The sequence below is a fragment of the Patiria miniata genome, unplaced genomic scaffold (assembly GCF_015706575.1).
Source record: "Patiria miniata isolate m_02_andy unplaced genomic scaffold, ASM1570657v1 HiC_scaffold_20, whole genome shotgun sequence".
NCBI classification, from domain to species: Eukaryota; Metazoa; Echinodermata; class Asteroidea; order Valvatida; family Asterinidae; genus Patiria; species Patiria miniata.
The window spans coordinates 39,087,272-39,111,519 of NW_024037059.1; the positions used below are offsets into that span (position 1 = coordinate 39,087,272).

General features: G+C 41.4%; 3 protein-coding genes across 3 annotated transcripts; 1 reads left to right on the forward strand and 2 right to left on the reverse strand.

Annotated features, from left to right (window-relative positions):
• The first annotated feature begins 1,130 nt into the window (after positions 1-1,130).
• LOC119727074 (UDP-glucuronosyltransferase-like) lies at positions 1,131-8,206 on the forward strand. Its single transcript, XM_038198943.1, has 6 exons — positions 1,131-1,212; positions 3,315-3,946; positions 4,643-4,958; positions 5,424-5,652; positions 6,129-6,351; positions 7,495-8,206. Exons 2-6 carry the CDS (start codon positions 3,339-3,341, stop codon positions 7,769-7,771), a joined length of 1,653 nt encoding a protein of 550 aa, XP_038054871.1. The 5' UTR covers positions 1,131-1,212; positions 3,315-3,338; the 3' UTR covers positions 7,772-8,206.
• A 196-nt stretch (positions 8,207-8,402) lies between these two features.
• LOC119727075 lies at positions 8,403-12,739 on the reverse strand. The gene is made up of 3 exons (XM_038198944.1): positions 12,475-12,739; positions 11,645-11,989; positions 8,403-11,199 (listed from the first exon to the last, which is right to left on the reverse strand). Exons 2-3 carry the CDS (start codon positions 11,946-11,948, stop codon positions 9,086-9,088), a joined length of 2,418 nt encoding a protein of 805 aa, XP_038054872.1. The 5' UTR covers positions 11,949-11,989; positions 12,475-12,739; the 3' UTR covers positions 8,403-9,085.
• Positions 12,740-13,662: 923 nt separating this feature from the next.
• LOC119729078 (UDP-glucose 4-epimerase-like) lies at positions 13,663-23,422 on the reverse strand. Its single transcript, XM_038201583.1, has 9 exons — positions 23,178-23,422; positions 22,654-22,864; positions 22,262-22,383; positions 21,809-21,922; positions 21,021-21,200; positions 16,339-16,573; positions 15,657-15,820; positions 15,175-15,289; positions 13,663-14,527 (listed from the first exon to the last, which is right to left on the reverse strand). The coding sequence occupies exons 2-9, from the start codon at positions 22,781-22,783 to the stop codon at positions 14,475-14,477; spliced, it is 1,113 nt and encodes a 370-aa protein (XP_038057511.1). The 5' UTR covers positions 22,784-22,864; positions 23,178-23,422; the 3' UTR covers positions 13,663-14,474.
• Positions 23,423-24,248: the final 826 nt, after the last annotated feature.

A 24,248-nucleotide genomic window follows, 5' to 3' on the forward strand; every position in this document is an offset into this window, starting at 1 on the left:
GCACGTGTTAATTTGCCCAGTGCGCAGTGGGCGGGGCTTACTGGATCGGTCCATTATGGTGACAATATAGGGATACTACACAGAGCCATATCCGTATATTGTCCAAGAGCATTGCGAGATAACGTGCTATCGGGATAGTAAACACGTACTCAGCGTCTATAGCAAAGTCCTTTGCTATAGATGGTTTCAAGAGCGGTTCAAACTATCTTTGACCTTCTCATCATTTCCTACCCCTGAGGTTTAGACTACCGATGCTCTACAAGTCAGAATTTAGGAGCTCCTGAAAAATGCACCTCGAGTTTGCTTCTTTGTTTTACATTTTGAATGTGGAATATAGCTTAAAGTCTGTTTTGGCTCCTTGTTCAACATTGTTTAAAGGTTAAACATGGGGGGATGAGGCCGTGAGTCTCCCAAACAAGTGAGAACTTAATTAAACAATAGGGAGCTTGAAGAGAGTCCCAAGGGGTCTTATGAGGTCTACACCGCCCCCCCCCCCAACTTTGAGGCTACATTTTGTACACTACATCATCTTCCCTAGTCATCATATTTGCAATCAGATACTGATGATTATGCTCACCTTCACGTACATAGCAGTTACAAACAAAACTTTAAAGGGAAATTAACCGACTTGCAAACAATAAATAAGTGAACTTCGATGCGAGAAAAAGAAAACGATTTCTTATACATTATAAGTGCTGGTGAACACTTTTACGCGCGCGTCATGTCATCGTTCGTTGGTGGTTTTTTTTGGGAGGTCAATGGCACTTCGAAGGTGTCTTTACTAACTTCATATCCGTGCTGTGCACCCTAAATGAAACGATTTCTTTACATCAGTGTTCTGTAAACTGGTAACAGTCGTAATTAATGTTGGTGAACTCGACGCATCAGATCATCGTCCATTGCATGGTGTTTCTTTGTCAATGACACGAAGGTGTCTTTACCAACTTCATATCCGTACTGTGCACCCTAATGATCACGTCGAGATAGGCCTACATTCAAAAAAAAAATACAGTGATCCTTCTGAGTATGAACTTAAACTTGCGGACCAAGTCTATTTATAAAGACCCAAATCTACAAGTTCAAGGGTCGTTTGGGTACAAAAGGGCCGCGATTAGTGGCCATCCCACGCCATAATATGTTCAACTTGGTTAGGGACCGAACAGTACGTGCCACCATTGCTGCGTTAAGGCGGTGAGGCTTTTGGGGTTCTGGGTAAGTGTTTTATTTGGTTTCGTGCCGATTCTGTTTCTTTCATTGATTTGGGGGTACCAAATGAAATGTGCCCCTTTCGGGTGTGGAACTTTGTCTGCACAAGTTGAAAAAAGTATGGCATGCAGGCAGAGACGTTACAGGAGGTAACTTTGCATTTGTGCTACCGCGTATATACATAAATCCCCAGTTGAACGTCAGGGGCGAGTCTAGTTTTCAGGAAAGGGGGGGGGGGGGGAGTTCGATATGGGGGGGGGGGGAGTTCGATATGGGGGGGGGGTTTCGATATGAAGGGGGAGGTTGAGTCTAAGGCGTGTCGAAGCCACTCCCGTCTATGGAGGTCCGGGACATGCCCCCGGAATCTTTTGAAAGGTACGGGGATGCTTTCTTCTGCATTCTAAGCCAATTCCAGAATACATTGAAGAACTTTTAGCATTTCATTTATTATTTTTGGCTTCATTTTACTAGAATTCCAACATCAGTCAGCGGCTGAACAGGGTCGGGGGGGGGGGGGGTCACACTTCTAGATTCGGTATTGAATATTTACGGGCTGTTGGAAACGCCGTCATTTCAATCTGTCTCCAAAACAAACCCTACTTATCGGCAGAGTAACCGTGGTAACATTTGGAATAAGCATTTTAGTGTGACCCGCTCGACTCCAAAACATAGAGGTCAGATAAAGAGATACATTGGCCCGAGTATTACACGTGCACCTGTTTACACCACGGAGCTAGGAAAACAAATTTGCTCTAAGATAATATGTTTGACACCCTGGCACCAACAAATACAACAGCCTCAAAATCACCAATGAGATACCAGTCTGTAATTGACGGCCTTAACGTATTGTCGTTTTTATCAGGCACACTATAAAAATAAAATTATGTTTCTATTTGGGATACTGTTTCCAGTGATATATCACGCACGGCTATGCCTCGGATCGGACCAATACAAAACTTGAGGTCAACTCTCCGGCGTATTGAAAGCTAAAAACAACTACGACATGTATATTGAACAGGTTAAAGGTTAAAGTCGCCAAAAATGACCACCGGCTTTAAGATCTTTGTCAAAATCGGCCCTGCCAGGGTAGATTATAAAACTGCTTACAAAAATAATATGACTGCAACAAGTCCTTAAAACTACATTTCACGTCGCAAATTTCAGAAAGTTTATAGTTTTAGCTTAAAAAGAATATTTTCAGATGATTCAAAAGAGGCAATTGCATTCCATGTACGTAAACCATTAAACATGACTCGAATCTCCCCTGTTGTGTTGATTATTTGATACGTCATATTGCACAAACATATCACACTCTAACGGTGACAAGTGGGTTGGTAAAAAGGTTTTTAAAAAAATGTGGTTACCCAAGCATCTGGATACTACGGAGTGTATAAGTGCACAAGAGTTAATACTGCTTAACATTTATACTATATTCAATAGCAGAAGTCACATAGCTTTATATTTCACAAGCGCGTGACACATGACGCCGTAGGGAATATACATCATTTGCTTTTGCTGTAATTTTCAGAAATGGATGGGATTGGGGGGTTGGAAATATATAGCAAATATAGTTACACCGACTTTTTTGAGGTTTTGGGTTCGAAAATGCTATAAAAACCAAGAAAAACGATCATTTTCCTGTAGTCTGGTTCCCTGACTCCATATAAGAAACAGAGCAGTTTACATTCATTGGGGAATTATAAGGTCAGGGAACCAGTCTAGCTGGCTCGTACCCGTTCATAGGTTTGTAATCGATTGCAAACAAGTGCGATGGTCAATTGGGGCCAGTATTTGAAAAAAAAGCCAGTTGTTTCCAACGCTGATCGGCCGATCAGCGTTGGAAATTGATACAAAAATACCACTTTTCTTGAAAATGACAGTATACCAGGTGCCATGATTTTACAGGATGCTTTACACTGTCATTCACTAACAGTCCAGCAAGGTATTTCAAAATGATTTGGTAGTTTTATTTTTTGATGTTTGCAAATCGTACTTTCCCTTTAAGGGGAGATCTAGCTGACACTTTACGCAGATATTCCCGTGACAACATACTAACTTGGTAACAGTATATCCTCCACACCTCTATTGTCTCTCTTGCCGGTTCTCAGGTAATTCATCTCAAGAAGGCAACGATGCATTCCATACACTTCTCAACATTCCTCCCACTACTGCTGATCTGCTTCTTAGCGGCACCACTCCGCACGGACTCCCAGGAGCTCGAGCAGGACTCGAAAAAGTACAAATTCCTGTACTACGCCTTCGAGAAAATCGGCAGCCACGGCCAGCAAGTCAGTCAGTCCGGGAAGGTCTTAGCTCAACAAGGCCACAGCGTCAGCTTCCTAACCGGAAGTGATGGACCGCGAGACCCAAAGACGAACGACAACGATTTCTTCTCCTTCATCTTCTACAAGTCTGATTACACGACTGAGAGCCGACGCGATGTGTTCAGGGAACTCTCCCGCTTCTCCATGACAGGTGAACTGAGCTCCATGAGTGGAATAGCTCGCTTGATTTACCGCACTTTTGTCACGGGGAAGCCTCTGGTCATCCAACTGATCATCGACGAGTGCGATGCCCTGCTCGGGGACAGCGACACCATGGAAAGACTCCGCAGTGAGCGTTTCGACATGTTGGTGGCCGACGACTTCTCGTTTTGCAATGCGATAGTGGCGGAGGCTTTGGACATCCCGTTTGTGAATTGTGCAAACTGGGGCGCCATGCCTGACAAATACGGACGCCTGTGAGTATGCTCATCTTATTCAATTTTGTCTCTGGGATTGAAACCAATATTGTTTAAAGCTGTATAGCCCGTAAGCCTGAAATAACCCGGACGGACGATGAAGGAATGTTCAGTTTAGAGGTAGGAGGGAAAACCCTGGAGATATATTCCAGGGAAACCCGCGGAAGCAGGTATGAACTGAAAACCCAACCTACAGGTTGACCCCGGCAGGATTCGAGCCCGGGCCACAGAGGTGGAAGGCAAGCAAAGTACCGCGATGCCAGCCTGACTATATTGACTTATTCTCTATGACGCGGGAACAAGGTATGTGGTATACATGCCATCTAATGATATCCAAGCAAATTAATCTTCCTGAACACTATTGTAAACATGGATTCCCAGCTGGCGCGGTTCTCCAGTTGGGTGATGAAAAACCTTAAACTTCTTCTGTAATTAAAGCAACTTTTAAAAACACAATGTCCATGCAGCACTCTCTGAAACTGTCAAATATTTAATGAGTTTGTTTTGTAATTAAAGAGAATGTTAAAAACCATTTCTGAAATTTCCAGGGCAAATTTACACTTTTAAGTAGACGCACAGATGTCTTTTCCTTTTCAAGCCACAAGAGTCGTCTGACCTCTATAATCTTGACCCTCATTTTCTTAAATTTGCTGCTGAATTGTTACCGACTGCATGTGTATCCCTCCCCTGCCTCAGGTTCCACGTTCCAACCGACCCGGCCTACATCCCAGCCCATCACACGGGCTTCACCGACAGAATGACCCTCTCCCAGCGTCTGACTAATTACATCTCCCACTGGACCAGCGAGTACATCCAAGCCGACTTCACCGGCAGATACCACCAGCTGAAAGTCAAGTACAACATAAATCCCGAGGTCCACATCACCGAGTCGATCCAGCAAGCCAAGCTGTGGGTGTTCAACCGGAACTACCCGCTGGAATTCCCCCGCCCGATGCATCCGAACACGCTCATGTACGCCTCGACAATCGGCGGGAAACGAGGAAATTATACAGTAAGTGGGCAGCAATTTTTTTTTCTTAGACGACATTCGCATATGGGTGTACGCTATGGCGTTTTGGACTTTACTTTTGTAAAAACATAGGAAGATTAAAAGCAAAAAAAAAAATTCATTTGGGTACAAAACGGTGATTCGCACCTGCAACCTCGCGGTGCAAAATCACGACCCTGCATCGACTGAGCAAGCGCACTGCTCGCCAAATAGTTGGGAAAAATTATTATATACATTGTACCTGCGTACGTATCATAATAGTATCGTAGAGGGCGCTAAACAACCATATGTGCGGATGTAGTTTGGGAAAAGAAAATTCGCAAGCGGTTTATATACCTTCGCACAATGCAGTAAAGGGTTCAATGTGCACACACAATACGCATAACACAGATAGAAGCATGTTCGACAAGAATTTTGACTAAACTATAAACACATTTCTCACGATTTCTTTTTTCCCTTTACATTCAGCTTTCGAAGGACGTTTCCAAGTTCGTGGAGGGCGCCACTGCTGGAGTGGTCCTATTTTCTCTAGGCAGCCACGTGGAATCCATGGAGTTAAAACAAGGTCAGATGTTTGCCGACGGCTTCGCCAAGCTACCCCAGCGAGTGCTGTGGCAATCCAACGTGAACTTCACCGGTCTCAAACTGGGGAAGAACACCAAGATGGTCAACTGGTTACCGCTCAGAGACCTGATGAGTGAGTTTCTTGACTCGAAAAGAGTCTAACTTGGTCAACGTTGAGTTACCTGATTATCGAATCAGGTGCTGAAATCGTCCTGGATACTCACTTGCTCCCAATAAATTTCCCGGAAGACACATTCATGACGAAAATTTAATGGCTTTAAACAAAATTTACAGTTTCGCATTTTTTTGGGTTTCAAGAACTAGCACTCATCTTTTTTTCTCTTATTTCGTGTTGTTTTAATACACAAACTGGTCAAAAACAGCAAATTTAATGACATCAAACCATCAAGTGTCCACAACGAGAAACCCAACTGAAAATACTCTGCAGTTTTGACGCAAAGTGTAGAAGGCGCGTAACTTTACATGCCGTTTTCTCCGATTGCTAGTTTTTGCTGGATGTACACGAGTGTTACTTCGTGGTGTCGGTGACTTAAACATAATGACAAAATGCTGACTCAAACCCAACTCAAGCCATTTTGCTTTCCTCAGCACACAAGAATATGAAGGTGTTTGTGACGCAGGGCGGGGTCAACAGCGTGCACGAGGCGTTATGGGCTGGGCTGCCCATGGTCGGTATACCTCTGCTCTACGACATGTTTGACAACGTCGACCGCGCCGTGGCTAGGGGTGTCGCACTCTCCCTTGGCGACATCACCGAGGTAACATCGGAGAGGTTGCACGATGCCGTCTCCACGGTGATCAAAGACCCTAAGTAAGTTGTGTAAACTTCTTGCCAAGCTGTTTCTTTCTCATCTCTTATAACTATCACAGTTCAAGAAAAATACGAAGATTAATATTAGGTTTTGCCCTTCTGCGACGTATGACATCTTAATATGAATAGTTTAACTGCGGTACCCGCTACTACATATACATCGGATTCGAACCAGCCAACCGATCCCGCAAGCTCGGTGGTCGAGTGGTACCCGCCCGAGTGTTTTTTCCCCAACTTTCACTCAGGAAGTAACACACCGAGTATACAGTGTTTATACGTCGAAGGGCAAAACCTAATATTACTTTACATCACCCCGACGCAAAATTCCATCTTATTGCGGTACCCGCTGCTACATGTACATCAGATTCGAACCAGCCAACCGACCCCGCAAGCTCGGTGGTCGAGTTGTAAGACGTCTGCACTAGAAAGAAGGAGGTCGTGGGTTCGAGTCCAACCCGAGTGGTTTCTTTTTCCAACTTTCACTCGGGGTGTAACACACCGAGTATACAGCGTTTATACGTCGGAGAAGGGCAAAACTTAATATTGATTTACATCACCCCGACGCCAATTCCATCTTATGAATAATAACAAGATTCCTTCTCTCTCTTCAACCTGCATCTTCACCTTGTTGTGCAGTCACATAATTATTTGAGAGGCACTTGGCCTTGTGGTTGACAAATAAGTGTCCACAACTGTATTGCCTTTAACAAGTAATTCAAAGCCGCACCAAGTTATGTAGAAACTGTAAAGTCAAGCCAATTAAACGTCCAATCATTAGTCACATCACAAGAGCACGTTGACAATATTAAACAGGGACTGAATGCACAAAGCTACAATGCCACAGTTCAAAAGCTTAACACTCGGAAATTCAGAAGACTTTAGATATCGATATCTCATTGAGTTGTTGCGACTTGGGACTAATACCTCAGCACAAAAGTGCTCCCAAGAAGTGTCGGAAACCAAGAACTCTTTTCGGAAAAAAACCGGCACAAATAAAACTGTATGTTCAAAATGGATGATACTGAGGAGCGTCGTGCTTAACTTTTGATATACATGTAGTAGTTTCTTTCTCCCAATCTTTAGACAATGACCACCATTTGTTCAGTTATCCACTTAGATCTTCACCTCAATTTTTCTACTCAGATACCGTGAGAACGCGTTGCGTGACTCCGCCATCTTAAAGGACCTGCTAAGATTCAATCCTCCGGCAGAGACCATCGCAAACTGGATCCTCCACGTGACCAAGTTTGGCGGGGACCACCTCCGCCCGGCCGTCTACGACCTGAACTTCATCCAGCGAAATCTTATCGACGTTTACCTGATCTTGTTGCTGGTTTTCACCGTCGTGAGTGGGGGGAACGTGTTGCTGTGTTACTTTTGTTGTGTGGGACGTAAGACAAGTCGTCCGAAACGGGATTAAGTTTTGAACCTGGTGCTGGATTTGAAGCTGGTTTGATTTGAAATAATGGTGCATCTTTGAAAGTGAAGGGGTTTTCAAATGGGCAAATCGGGTACCATGAATGTTGTCAATTAGTGAAGAGCATAATACGCACTTAATCAGGATACTTCAATCTTTTTCGATCCTTCTAGTTCTTTTTATACACAAATTAAAAGCCTCTAAGACACAGTTAGCATATACTTTTCACACATCATCAACATTGTTAGTACATATACCTTTAAAATAATTTTAGACTTGGTGAAAATGAGACGTGACGAAGTGATAAGTACGAAGTTTTGATAATTTATGACTTTTAGGCGTAACCTTAATATAGGCAGTGATGATAATATATTTTTTTTTTACAATTACCGGTCCGATGGAAAGGAACTGAAATAAAGGAAATTGTAAAGATTTTCAAACGAGCAGCTCTGTTGTCTTCTTGAACTCATTTTGGATATCAGAATTGGCGTTGAGAAGTATGTCCCGTGTGGCTCTCCATAAGAGTGGTATTTCACATCTATGCACGGAGAAATTAAGGACGGATATTGGTCACAATACATTATTACAATTCACTAGGAATTGGGAAGAAAAGTAAGGAATGGCGTGAAACTCGGTACCAATAATGCCATGTATAAGATGCATCCGCCGCGAAACTTCCCCTTCCAAGAAACCGTCTGTCCACATTCTTCTTGCCTCCCTTTACGGTTCTGGAAGACGTGAGTTAGCGACCTTGGATAGCTACTGCTCATAAGTGCGTCCTCACGGTTAAAATATTCGATATCTGACCGGAGAGGGCGGACTTTTAAAGGGCCCGCTTGCGACCTCATTGAACTGAAGCCTTATTAACTAAGTTCACTTGTTATGGGTTCATCTGTAAGGGTTGTAAGACATACAAGGTTATAACCCTACAACGCAGCCATAGCTGATGTTAACAATTTATTTAAATGCTATTTTAATTAGCATAAGCCTAAGGAGCATGTACCAACTCATTGGGATTGTATATCAATATTCACATTCATTCATAATAGTAACCGAAACATCTATTACAGAAACTAATTTGTGCAAATGCAACGATTTGCGAATCAATAACAACGTTTGAAAGTCGCAGTTCTTTGCAATGCATTAATACAAATTCCCCAATTATTTGAGGAGACAATTTAATTACAAGTTAATGAAATTGTTCGATTCAAAATGTTAAGCAGTTGCTTTGATTAAAATGAAGTACAGGACCTCGCCAAGGATTGAAAACAACTCCATTACATGGGTTCTATATAAAAACACAACAACTGTCTTTACTTAAGAGAGCATTTGGTGCCACAGTGTCTCTAGGTAGTGATCCTCATCATCCTTTGAGATTGTGCCCAAGTAGGTCGAGGCCTGGCGATAAGACTCTAGAGAATGCCTTCGTATCATTTCCTTTGTTGCCCCGAAACATCCATCCCAGCAATGGCTGAATCCCGTTCCTTGACGGACAGAACCCCAACAGTTCCGATTTAAGATGCCAAGGATTTCGGTTCCATTCTTCTTGTCTTGGGAACACTGCGGAAACTCATCAGCAGCACCCAAGTCGGAGTCCAAGCAGTCCCTCCACTCGCACGAGACGGCCTTCCTTGCAGACGAGAGGAATTCTTGTGGATTTCCGAAGCACTTGAAACACCTGCTCTTCTCCTGGTCTCCCTGTGCAAAGATAGTTACCTCTGCCAGTTGGTCGTAATTGGTGGTGATGTGGTGAAGAAACACTTGTGCCTTGCGTCGGGTGCCTTCAAGACGCTGCCAGGCGTAGAACTGAATCAAGGGTCCTAGGTCTGTCCCTAGATGGTACACCAGGGTGTGGTCGGCGTAGGGCTTCAGCCACTCGAGGTCTTGGTGGTCGTCTTGCGCGATGACAATCTCCCAATCCAGCGGGACGACGCGGTCTGTGTTTTTCTTGGAGTTGGCGAGATTTGGATCTGGGTAGGACAGCTCAGGAACGCTGAGAACAATCTTGTCCGCGGCCTCGACCCCTTGCATGAACGAGTGGTCTTGATTGGCAACCTCATATCTCCATCCTCCGAACCGACCGCGGGAGTAGATGTCTTTGGATTGCAACCAAGGCTGAACCGTGTCCAGGATCATGTCCCTCCTCAGCGAAGGAACGGGGTACCCATGCTCTAGTCGGCGATAATGTATGGAGACTACCATATCAGCAGTGGCAAACCCGTACAAGACTAAAGCCTTGATGGATGCCTTGATCAGATTCCCCCTGGTCCAGTACCCTGGATTGGGGCTAACCTCTGGTTCGGCTATTTCGCACATGAGTGACCAGTAAGCTGCTGGGTTGGGCACATGGTCATCAGAATAATTGGAGAACATGGTCAAGCGGTAGAATGGGGAATCTGAGTCCGGAAAGTACACCCAGGATTTGTCGGCAAGGGACGCGGGTAGCTGACCGGCAAGCCCGACGCTGACGACGTGTGTGTGAGTGTGAACGAGCTGGGAAGCTAGCTGCTGCATCTCCTTGAGTGACTCATCACTGCTTCTTATAAAACCAGTGAAGACGTCAAGGGGAACTGTAGATATCACTGAATCGTACTCGATAGTCTCCAAATGCTTCGCATCCTTACCAACCTCAACAGTGATTTCTTTCCTGTCAACATCAATGCCGATGACCTTAGAGTGAAAATTGAACCACCGTCTTGGAATACGCCTTGCAACAGACTCCCACATCCCGCCGGTTCCGTTGTATTTTGGATAACGGAAGAAGCGGTTCGGTCCCCACTCGGAATCCTTGGCGTTTGCCCCGCTGTCCACCTCGTCAATCTTGGTCTTGATCTCTTCAATGTCCGGCACGGCAACCCTCTCACCAACCCAGGCCGAGTTCATTTCCTTGGTGTCAACCGTCCAGATTTTCCTGTTGTACTTCCTCATAAAGACGTCAGCGAGACCAACTCCGAATTTCTGCAGCATCCACTCGTCGAAATTCACCGGTTTGCCAGAGATTGGATTTCTGGTAATCTCTTCTAATCCGGCCAGGCTTCTCTGCTGATCAACCTTATCCATGGTGTGGATATTGTTCTGGACAGGATAAGGAATGAATCTCCGAATTCCGTCTGATCCCTTCATGAAGGCAAACGACGCCCTGCGCCGGTAGTTCCACTCGGGTACTGCCAGGTTCAGGACTCGGTCGAAGTAGGTGTAGTGGGAGAAGACGACGTGAACTCCGACGTCCCAGAGGAACCCCATCTCATCTCTCTCAGACGAAGCCAGGCCTCCTGGTTTGCCTTCCTTTTCCAGGATCGTAATCACGGTGTTGTTGTCTTCTTGCCGGAGATCGTAGAGTCGCTGAGCGGCGCCAAGACCGGTTGGGCCGGAACCGATGATGACGATTTTGCGTGGTTTGACCATGCGACGGACTTGATGATGATCGACTTCTGTGAGAAAAAATAACAGGAATAATAAATAACAAGATCGAGCAAAAAGGAAGAAAATAGTTTTTTTTTTTTTTTCCATAATTATTGTGTGTACGGCACGCTTTTTTTTTTTTTACAAACGTACCAAATTAACAAAGCGGTATTAAGTCACATTATTCTGGTGCCGGGGGGGGGGGGCTCCCGGAGAAGATCGGAGTTATAATTAGAACAAATCAAGGTCAACAACAAAGAGCAAAAATCATAAGAGCCACCATGCTTTCAAATAATAGTTATAATTAGGTCAGTTGTATTAATCTGAATATTCGTGTTAAGTTGACTTTGCCCTCTCGGGTTCAACGTCCAAAATGTGAACTTGATGGTTGCCATTTTGGTTACAGTAAAATGATAAAATCTAACAAAATTATTGAAACAATCTAGCTATAGTTTGTTTTCAGAAGCTACTTACCGCAATATCCTCCAAAATTTCCTGGGTTTACAAGTTCCTTGTCAAGAAACCATTGATACCAATCAAAGGTTGCGGAGTATTGTCGTCGGGTGACTCTCCGATTGTCAGCTTCCGCTCCTCCCAATGAGGATTCTGCAGCATTCTCGGCGTGGGATTTATCCAGCTGCTCCCCGTCTTGTGTAAGATCTGACACCTGTTTGGACGCGGCCCCTTTGGCGTCTAAGGGGCGGTTGAAAAGGGATAGGTACAGACCCACGCATATCAAGAATGACAGTGTGCCGCTAAGTCTGCTTCGAAAAGCCATCTTTAGGGCATAGAGCAGCCGTCTTGCGGAGCCCACAATACCTAGAAGAACGATAATAAAACGGTCTTGATTATGACTAACATCTTGAAGAATATGCAATCTCTTAATTATCTTAATACATGTATACTGAAGTGGTGTTAAAAATACGAAAACTTGATAAAAGCGCAATGAGGTGAACCGACACGAAAATATAGACAGGGATTGCATGCCTTTAAATTCTCAGTTTTGTTTGAAAAAGGCCGTTGCTTGTGCTCATCTGTCTCCAAACTTTACATGGAGATTGCCAGTATGGGGCATTTAAGATGATGGAGGCGTATTTGTGATCCCCTTTCCTTCTTTTCTGCCGACTTCAAAAATATTTTGCCATTCATATTATAGTTCTTATAACATGACCAACAGTACAGCTAAAATACACATTAAAACATAAAAAGTAAACCCCAAAACACACAGCAATTCTGAAGGTTAAGCAATTATGATGCTCCTGAAAATTCCATGCATATAATGAAAATCTGTAGGAAAAACTTACCAGTACACAATCGAGGATTACACCGTCCTTGGCGGGTGTGTGGCACTGATTTAAAAACACGTTTTACAATAAGCCACCACACAGTAGGGTACTTCGTTGATCGTTAACGAAGTGTGCTGATAAGGTAACAACTGATTAGACGAACCCTTGAAAAGTCCAAATTCCGCTTGCTAAACTACACAAATACATTATTTATATTTAACCAATTTAGTGACAAGAAGCTAAAAGCGGTCAGAACTGGAACAAGCAGCCGCAGTCTTGTTAGCCGTTTTAAAATTTAACACACAGAAACTTACAGTACTTCGATCGTTCAGGTACATGCAAATGAAGTACTGGATTTTAGTTTTGGTTTTTTAATAGGTTAGGTGTGTTTGTGGATAATTTTGGATTTAGGGGGAAAATGCTAAAAAACTTGCCCCATTTGGTAAATGTCCTTATAATTGGCACACATCACTGAACAGAAATTAAAGGTGTGGTCACTTCAAAGTGTGGTTGAATGTGGGGAGGGGTACTGTGGTCCTTTGGTTAGTGGTACATGGGTTCGAATCCCGACCGTGGGAACATGGTGCTTGTGCTCTTGAGCAAGGCACTTTACCATTATTGCTTCGTCCTTCGGATGGGACGTAAAGCCGTAGGTCCCGTGTGTTGTGTAAATGTAATGCACGTTAAAGAACCCAGTAACACTTATCGCTAAGAGAAGGGGTTTGCCCCGGTGTTTCTGGCAGTGGCTGCAATATGCGCCGCAGCACCTTGTAAACCCTTTTAAGGTGCTTCATAATGGGTCTCATATTTCTCATAAACTTGTTTTACCTTTCTTTAATAATAGACATATCTCCAGCGCCTTGAGTACCTAATAGTTGGTAGATACGTGCGCTATATAAGACTCCGATATTATTATTATTGTAAAATTATTATTGTATTATTGTAAAATACTGTACGGCAATCATAATTTACCCGACATTGGTATGAAATTACCTCATTATTGGGTTGAATTGGGTAAAAACTGTCAAACTATTGGGAAGAATTTGCCCAAGAGTGTAGGCAGTTGATAATTCGACCAGCACTGGTCGAATTATCAACCCATTTTGCCCAAGTTTTTTACAGTGTATAGTTGGAAAGCCTCCGCAACGTCACATCACTAACTTGATTTTGAAGCCGCATAATAAACGTAAGGTCGTCACAATTCGCTTCAATATCATTTGTGGTTTATTGAATAAGCGTTTAAATCCAAAAACTGAGATGAATTAAAACATTATGTAAATGACACACTTCGATTCATGAACAATAACATTCCATCTATAAAAATAGAATTGAATTCTAACGATTGCGTGAAAGTATTAGGCTTGAACGGACTGTCACTCTCTTGTTGCATTTCACAAAATGGTGAAAACTAACCACATGTGCAAGTAACGGCAAGAAATATACAACTTACAATTTTTTAAACTTTTTTTTGAACGGGTACGGGCCTTTCCAAAAAAAGTTTAATTCCTTCCAAATTATTGCCTATAAATAAATGCCTATACCATTAACAAAAAAATTCAAACCCATTGTTTCTTTTAAGATGTTCTATATACTCAAATGAATCACAAATTATAATTATTGAAGAGTTGAACGATTTGGGAACCGCCAACATAGGGCTAGATAGCTCAGTTAAGAGCACCGGAACGGTAATTCAGAGGCCGCAGGTTCAAACCCCGCTCTATTCAACATCTTTGTTCAACCTTTCAATTGCCCTATACACATTATGTTAGTTTGCTGGGGGTTTTTAAGTGTAGTCTGACGTTTAACCTATTTTATTTTTTTTTCACAATTAAATTGTTCATTACATTCCAACTGTTTGAAATATGTTTTATTGTTAACTTCAATTTAAACAATTCTAACTAGATCTAGCTATCTTCCGTGATGCCATCCCGGAATATTCGCCACATTCTGGCGGAAAGAAAGACTACTGCAGCATCAAGAAGTATTTGAACTCTCGCTACTTCTCGCTATTTCTCGGGTTAAACCTCGTACCCGTTGGGATTCTGGGCTTGCCAACGCCAGTGGTCCTCACCTACCGGACCAAAAAAGAAAAAAAGGAAAGATTTGTAAGGTCGACTCTGTTTTCATTAAAGGTAAATGAACTAAATGCAGCATTCAAAATATAAGCTAAGGAAGAACAGAAAAGTGTACCAAACCAATGCCACTTATTAAAACACCCGTCCCCATTTGAATGGAAGCTCATTTTAATCACTCCAATTCAGATCACGGTGTGGTGAAGTGTAAAACCAAACCACATTTTTTTCCTCTCCGGTTATAACGAAAACCCGCTTATAACGACAAATCGGGGCCGAATCAAAGGACTTGATCGTGATATCAGATGTGGACTTATGGGAGTGTCTCACTCTAAGTGTTCATAACACGCATGCAAAAAGGGAAATAACAAAAGAGGACATTTCAAGGTTTGCAAGACTTTATTTTTTTTCTCCCATTTTGTAATGCCATAAGTGTGAAGTGAAAAATGAGAAAAATCATCTTTGTCTTTTTTTTTTTTGCTTTTCCCTCCAAATTTTTTTAAGGCATAAGTATGAATTAAAAAAATGAGAAAATCGGCTTGTGCGGGGAAAAGTTTTATCCCTGATATAATGAGATCTACTGGGTGGAAAACCTTAAGTAAGTTGACTTCCAAGGAGATAATCTACGATGAGAATTAAGACTTACACATTTTGTCCAAGTCTCTGACTGCTTTCCATCCTAACTCCCTCTCGGCCAAACCTGGATCGCAATAAGCAGCCGCTATATCACCACTTCGACGACCAACGATGCTGTACTTTAACTGTCAAGAGATAATAAAATAGAGTTTCCCGCACCAAAAGACAGCTTCAAATACAGTTTGACTTTGAACAATTCTCAATAAATAAAGGAAACTGACTAACTGCATGCATACTAATCAATTCCTGCAAATGTTAGCAAAAACACACATAAATTTTCAAGCTGGGAAAAGTCTTCTGGCCAAGTTTGTCAGACTTCCAACAATTCTGGAATCAGGGAAACCGACTACAGCAACACATAAGATTCTAGCTACATGTAGAAAAAAAATTCTTCTGCCAACTTTGTCTGACTATTGAGCAATTTCGTATGTCTCAGTCTTTCCAGCATTGACCAGAGCTGTAGCCATATCCATATTAGCACAAGACACCAACCTTCTTCCCACACGCCTTCTCCAGTGATTTAATGACATCCAGCACCGAGTAGCCATTCCCGGTGCCAAGGTTGTAGACCTTGAAGCCGCACTTCTCGTCTAGTTTCTTGAGAGCGGCCACATGGCCAACGGCTAGGTCTACCACATGGATGTAATCGCGTACTCCTGGGAATATACAATAATGTAGTGGTAAAAAAAAACTTGAGTAGAATTCCACAAAAATACCAGCGAATAAAATAAAAACAGCAGCCAATTTCAGGGAGCTGCAGAGGACAGGAAGTTGCCAAGGTCAGAAATTTCCTAAGCAGTAAGCAAAACTAGGTTTCTAGCAAAGACTATGATGCCTGTGGCTGGCCCCCACAGGAATTGGGGTGATGGTTTGATGGTATGAGAGTATGGTTGTATGTGACTTCACCACATGCATGTTTTCACCACAGTGACCTAATCACATCAACAATGATGCACCACCCTGACCCCCAATGACCCCACCCGTGCCATATGCATCATGCATTTTGTAATCACCCCCAAATACCTTCAGCTACTCTCATTTCCCCACTGAGACCAATAGATCACCACTCTGACCCCCAATGACCCCACCTGTCCCCAAATACCTTCATCTACTCTCTACTCCCCACTGAGACCTAGATCACCACCCCGACCCCTCATCCCTCAAGTGGACATACCTGTGCCATCATGAGTTTCGTAGTCATCTCCGAACACCTTCAGTTCGTCTCTCTTCCCAATCGCGACCTGCGTGGCGTAAGGCACCAGACAGTTGGGCGGGCCCAAGGGATTCTCACCAATCTGGCCCGACTCGTGAGCACCGATGGGGTTGAAGTAGCGAAGGATGACCATGTTCCAGTCAATTATCTGGTTCTTGTCGAACGGCCAAGTCCTTGGATAATCACGCTTGAGATGCTTGAAAAGAAAGGTATTAAATGAAGAACCGTTTTATCAAAATTTCTGTTAAGAGTCCATCTAAAATGTCTAGTCGCTATCTTTACTGCAGCCTGACAAGAGGCTTAACCCTAATAGTACAGGCAATATAAGGTTTGACCTCAAACAAATTGCAACAGAATTTTTTTCACCACAGTGCATTTCCATAAGGTCCCTAAAATGACATACTAAAAGTCTTAAGAAATCGAGGTGGTGGAAATATGCCTAATTTGCATAAATCCAAAATGGCCGCATATGTTAGGACTTTCGCATTGATTTGGTCATATTTCTCATACTAGGTAGATTTTGGAGGTAATTTAAACAACAGTTTTAGTTCTTTTACATTGATTTACTCACTATTCTAGTCCTAGGTAAATTCCAAATCCCTATGTTTCTGAAATTTTCCAAATGCCGTATAATTTGCATAAATGCCGTATATCAATTTTCCTAAATTAAAGATAAAATAATGGATGTCGTGTGTGGACATGTACCAATTGAATTTTCCCTGATGATCCAAGTCAAATTTCACAACACAGTGCATTGCTATAAGGTCCCTAAAAAAGTTGTTAAAAATCCAAGTGGTGGAAATATGCCTAATTTGCATAAATTCAAAAGGCCGCTAATTACATGATTTTCATAAGATTTGCGGCCATAATAGTATATTAGCCCTTGTGTACTTTTGCTTTTTTTGTTTAAGAAGGAATTTTTGCCATATTTGGAAAGAGTTGACCTCCCTAAGCCGGAAATGCATTGGAGACATTTTTCCCAGCTACCATGTGGCGGCCATCTTGGATTTCAAAATGGCAGCCATTTCGAGCCTAATTTGTATCATAACTTCGGACTTGATTGTCACATGAAGTTCATTTTGATGGCAAACCCCATGTTTTGATACCAAGGAACCTGAGTACATTATTGTTTATGGTGTACTCCAAATGGATGGCAGCCATCTTGGATATTTCAAATATATGGCCGCCATTTTCGGCTTATTTGCATAATAAATTTGGACTCGAAAGGCGTACGAAATCAATTTCGGTGCAAACCCCATACATTTGATACCAAGTAATCTTAATGACCCATTGCTGATGATGTATCCCAGATGGATGGTAGCCATCTTGAGTTTTTTTTTCAAAACAGCCGCCATCTTGGATTTCATTTATAATAACATTGCACCTGAATGTCCTATGAAGTCCATGTATTTGAATGAACTCAAGTAAATCACTGTGGACAGGGTACTTACAGTTGATGGCAGCCATCTTGGATATTTCATAATTGCCGCCATTCTGAACTGTTTGCATATTAATTTTGGACTTGAATGTTGTATGAAGTCATTAGTGGTGGCAAAGCCCATAAATTTGATACCAAGGAATCCAATTATCACATTTAGGCATCCCAAATGGATGGCAGCCATATTGGATATTCAAAAATAGCGGCCATCTTGGATTTCATTTAAATAATAAGGTGACTCCTGAATGTCGTATGAAGGCCATTTTGGTGGCAAACTACATAATTTATGTTCTTGATACCAAGGAACCCAAGTTAATCATTGTTGATGGGGTACTCCACTGGGAGTATATCCCATCAACAATGATTTTCTTGGGTTCCTTGGTGTCAAAAACATGGGGTTTGCCACCAAACTGAACTTCTTATGACAATCAGGTCCGAAGTTAGATACAAATTAGGCCCGAAATGGCGGCCATTTTGAATTCCAAGATGACCGCCACATGGTAGATAGAAAAAATGTTACCAATGGATTTCCAGCTTAGGAAGGTAAAGTCTATCCAAATATGAGAAAAATTCCTTCTTTAGCAAAGAAAAATGCAGTGGCCAAAAATACGACATAATATGCTATCTAGTAATAACTCTCGTCCTATTGCTTTTCGGGGTACTTTAAACAACATTTTGTCATTTGACATTGGGGCCATTCAGTGTCAAATCACCTCCCCCCCCCCCCCCAAAAAAAAAAAACTTTTAAATTTGAAACCCCAACCTCTTCAAATTGGATCATACTTAGTTAATGGGGTAATTTCGGCTGAAAAGCCTAAATTTTAAGTTTTAGCACCATCGGACAAACAGTTTTCGCGCTACCGCCCAGGCAATTTTAGTCAAAATGGACATTGCTGCAATTTTTAAATGACCATATTTCTATAATCTGTGAGCCAAATTTGTTAATCTTAATTTCTTTTGAAAGGTTGCATCATGAGAAATCCAAATTTACCATTGTTTTTTTTCATGTCGGGGTTATTTGAAGTATAATGACATTTTGACCTTTAATTTGACCTTGAATTTAACCTAGTGGATCACCCGACATTGAGACAAACTTGGATAAAAATTAAACCCCAAGATGTTCGCTACAAAATATCAAACAACTGGGAACAATATTTTTTGTTCGGTTTTTGGCTCATCTCAAAGTTGGCATACGTGTTGCAAAATGTGATATCCCTATGCAGTGTACTAGTGGATTTAAAGTAGGGATTTTTGTCCCTGAAATGTGTTTATGTACAGGGTGTCACAAGACTGTTAAAATTATTCCTTTTATTTTCTGAGTTGATTTATCAATCACTATTTTTTTACGGCCGTAAAGTGTTATGTAACTTTGGAGGTGGGTGCTAGGTGAATTATGCAAATCGTAATTCCTTTTTCCTTTGTTGCACACCAATTCCGGGCTTGCACCCATGTGGGAGGGGTATAAAACCCTCGCCCACGTATTTTCGGATTGAAATTTATATGAAATTTATCTATGTACATGACTAAACTTGAATTATTAGGGAAAGTTTAATTGTGACATGTCCACACATGACAGCCATAATCTTAACTTTAATCTATGCAAATTAATAAATGGCATTTATGCAAATTATTATCGGCATTTCGCAAATTTGGGAAACATAGGGATATTGAAAGTTACCAAGGTCTAGAATAATGAGTAAATCAATGTAAAAGGACTAAAATTATTGTTTAAAATACCTCAAAAAGCTACCTAGTACATGTATATGAAATATGACCAAATCAGTGCGAAAGTCCTAAAATATGCGGCCATTTTGGATTTATGCAAATTTGGCATATTTCCACCGCCTGGATTTTTAAAGACTTTTAGTATGTCAATTTAGGAACCTTATAGAAATGCACTGTGGTGAAAAAAAAAATTCTGTTGCAATTTGTTTGAGGTTCACTCAAAAAAGTATTTTGCCTGTACTACCTCCCACCTGAGTAGTATAGCAAACCACTGAACATTGCTATTTTCAATAAATTCGGTTATGCATTAAGAAACTTATTCATTACCAGTTATTTGTTTATAATTATGTAATTTTCATCTTTTTTCCTTCACGTTGTTTCAGCAGCTGTGTAAGGGCTTTACAAGAAAGCTGCTTAAAAGTAACATCAGTGTACTTTTTTTAATTTACTGTCTTCGTCACTGTTAAAGTAACATTTCACTTGTAATATTTGGAAGTGACATATATATGTTAAGTAATTTGATTATGTTTAAGTTGATGTTCATCAGTGCAAACATCGATTAGTGCCAATTAGATAGTCACAAAACTAGCCATGTAATTTTGAAAGTAATGTAAACGCGCTATTTTGATATTTAACTATATATATATATATATATATAGATTCATATATCTCATATTGCAGATAGTATATTACAGCATAATAATGAATATAAGTCATCTACAGATCTTTTCTGAAGTCAATGGGCATCTCAATAATAAAACAAGATCAACTCTCTGTGTTTAGTATTAAATATATTGTTGCAGCATCACTAAATTTTCCGTTATAAAGTAGCAAAAAAGTGGTACTGGGTGTGGTTAAGAAACACATTAGAAAACTACTTTCCACCACTCGGATTTCTTAAGACTTTTAATATGTTATAGAGGAGATTTTTCTGAGTAATAACCTTTTTAAATGGTTTCTGTTGCAATTTGTTTGAGGTTACCCTTTAATTTTTCACATAATGCCTGTACTATAATAACCCTTCAGTGATTTACTAGGAACCTTCCTCATTCTTGCAAAATCCAACACCATCAACACCCAGACTGTTGGACTCTGATTATGGTGGTATGCCTGACCCCATGCAAAGTATAATCAGTTTACTCAAGTGCAGTACTCATTCCAACAGATTCCAATGAAACGTGCAGTTGTATTTTGAAGGGTTAGGTTGTTGGGATTAGCAAAAAGGTATCATTACATGTCAAAACATTCCATTTTTAATCTCTGTTAATCCAGATTAATTGAATTTAACCTCTTTCCAAAGATGAAGTGGTTTTACATATAGAAGAACTCCAGTGAAGATGTTATAATCAACGACGCACTGTAATAATGCACTTCTTGTCAAGCTCTACCTAATTATGGCTTAACTTGCCGAATTAATCTCTTCTAATTCAGTTAATCTGTATCACACTAATTCTTTAATCTAATCCCTACCACCACTCACCTCGGTGGATGCGAATATGTCCTTCAGGATCATCTCCACGGTGTATTTGGTTCGACCGTAGGGATTAGCGATACTTCTGCCAACTGGCTGAGTCTCCTCCATGGGAAGCTTCTCTGGGGCGCCGTAGACGGTGGTGGAACTTGAGAAGATGAAGTTGTTCACCTTGAACTCCTCCATGACCTACAGTGGCCAAAATTAAGGAAAGATTCCAATATCTGGCCATCACTAATTTATCCCTTCAGTGACCTATCAGCCATCTGAAAGTGATAATAAGTCCTAAAAAGTCCAATTTAGCAGGAAAAATATTTTACATCTAACATCAAATCGTCAACCAAGAGTGGACTTAAGTTAACTGGATATTTAACAATTAAAAAAAAAAATTGAAGTTATTCTTAATTATACTTCAATGGCAAATTTTAAAATTCTGAGGTACTTGGTACATGAAGACAATTTACAGAATTGCCAAAATATTTTGAGGCCTTCTTGAAACATATCTGGACACAGTGGATGGAAGGAACCAATCCCCTACCAAGAATTACATTAGAGATGTGTTGTGCAGAGACATATAAGCAAAAAATAGTATCTAAATAGGTTTGATTATCACTGTTTTAAATTATTTATACCATATACACTTTTATAATAACACTGGTTTACATGGCAGAACAAATTGCATTATGTAAAAAAAATGTTAATTTAATATTGAAAGCTGCTTGATCATTACAGGTGCAACCCAATTTCCACCTGTTTCTTAATCAATCAAGCAATTAAGCCATCGATCCTTGACTTACATGCAGCAGATTGAGTGTGCCCATGATGTTGATCCTGTAGTACAACAGTGGCTGTTCCATAGATTCCCCAACAGCCTTCTTGGCCGCACAGTGAATCACATATTGGATCTTGTGCTGGAAAATAATAATAATAATTTGACAATTAGTGACCTTTAGCTTATTCTAGAGCATTAATGCATATGACCCCTGCCCTGTGATTTTGTGATATCCGAGAAAAAACAAACTCACAGCTAATTAATAAGCAAAAAAATTAAGCATTCAGGATTTGAAATGTAATTGACATCAAGGAAAGATGCATATGGAGAGCATGCAAACAGCGCCCTCACAGTGGGCAAGTTGCGTTATTCAAATTCAGTAAACTAAAGTCAGTAAACTAAACTCATGTCAAAGAGGAATCTAGCTGCGATCTAACAATGAGGGTGCTCTGTGCAAGCTTTCTGTTTAGTGTTTTACCTTCTTGAAGATGTTCCTCAGTGCCTCCTCATCAAGCAGGTCCAATTCGTAGAATAAGATTTTCTTATTCCCGCCAACAAGCTGTAGAACTCTGTGGAGGCTTTCGGGGAGGTCTTTCGTACCTATATACCACGGGATGATCGAGGTCAAGCGTCAAAGGTCATTCGTCTATTGAATTTTTATAATCATCAATGCAGGCCCTTACCTAGCTTATAGGACCATGCACGGACAGGGCGTAACACACTAAAAAAAACAGGCGTGGAAGGACAGAGTCATGACGGCACACAGACACGCCCACATTTTAATGACCAGGTAGGCCGGCTGTACAGAAACTGTGCAGTGGTTCAACAAATTGTACAAACATCATCACAGTAGTTTGAATTACAACCCACCTTTTGTAGAATTGGACATGTTGTCAACGACGAGGATGTTGTAGCCCTCCTTCAGCAACTCCAGCACGGTGTGGCTACCGATGTAACCCGCTCCTCCCGTTACCAACACGTAGCTGGTGCTGTCCGCCATCTTAGTCACTAATTATGCAGCGTCTGAATCACTAGGCTACGGTCGGTATACGTGTTTGGCTGGTTCGAACTGTTCCTTACTCTATGGAATAATATAGCGGTGGCGATGCTTTTCAATAGAGGGGCAGTATTGCAACGACCTGGCGATACAATACTTTTATTGTGCTTCCGGTTACGCGCGAATAAACTCGCAGTCAGACAGTAATGACACGTTGCGTACAAAAATGCAAAATGCAGCCCATCCACACGAAACAAATCAGAAAGTAGTAATAACAGATGACGCCTACTGCCTCTATTGTCAACACGGCATTCACACGAACAACACGTGGAAGGTCATGTGTATATTAAAGGGCAATTTAAAAGAAAAACAACAATTAAAAATTTCAAGTTCGAACCTGAAAATGCGCGTTCCAGCAACAAGTACACATACAGGGTCGTTGGGTTTGACGACAAATTGTTGTTTTGAGGTACGTCAATGGTACACCCGACCCGTTTTTAGCTTAAGCTACAAATTCGTGTGCACATCCCTTGAAAACGGTCGATCGATTGGACTTCAACATTTATGGTGCACAGTTTGTGACTGCAGCACACATGTAGCGAGATCGATTTCAGTTCCCATTCTTTAAACATTGCTATTGAAATGAATTCTTCTATACAAAAATACGGGTAGTGTGGGCACCGTAATCAGGGTGCGCGGGCGATATAATGCGGGTACATTGTACATGTATATAGGCCTACATGTAGTGTACATAATGCGGGTATATTATGAAAGCATTCAGGAAACGAAATGCTAATCATGGTCGCATATATTATTCGTCCTGTGATCGCTCGGGCAAGAACATCCCCCTCCCCTCCCCCCCCCCTTCCCGGCCATCCGCTTTGTTGTCGCCAATACCGCATTCGCTATGCATACAAAATGATTGTTGTACATTGCACAATGCACATGTTTTCTGCTCTTTTATTTTTTGACTCGGTTCCTCCTAATAAACGTATATAGCAACGCGTAGCATAATATTGCATAGGATACCAACCCATTGAAGTAAAATGTAGTTCGAAATGGCAAATTCAGAGCCTGGTCCCGGAACTATAGACAATTAAGGTTATATTTAGAATCACCTACGCAAAGCCCCAATGGTAAGATAATGTCGTACAATAGCTTGCCCGATTTTAGTCACGGTGGTCTATAACATTAAGGTTGACCTATTCAATTCTAACAATCTATACCAAAGTTCAAAATAAGCATCAACATCTTTCTTTCTTTTTCCTAACCGTTGAGTCAAGAGTTTACGGCAGCTATTATTAGAATACTTTGATACACTGAAAGTCACGATGGATCCACGAGTGTGGAGTGCCGTGGCATCGTGCATCGACGCGACCCGCGTATCTGTGGGTATAATTCTATTGCTTCGGGTCCGACATTACTTCCACGTTGTCGTAAAAGTTGGTACCTTGATCTTGTCTTAACT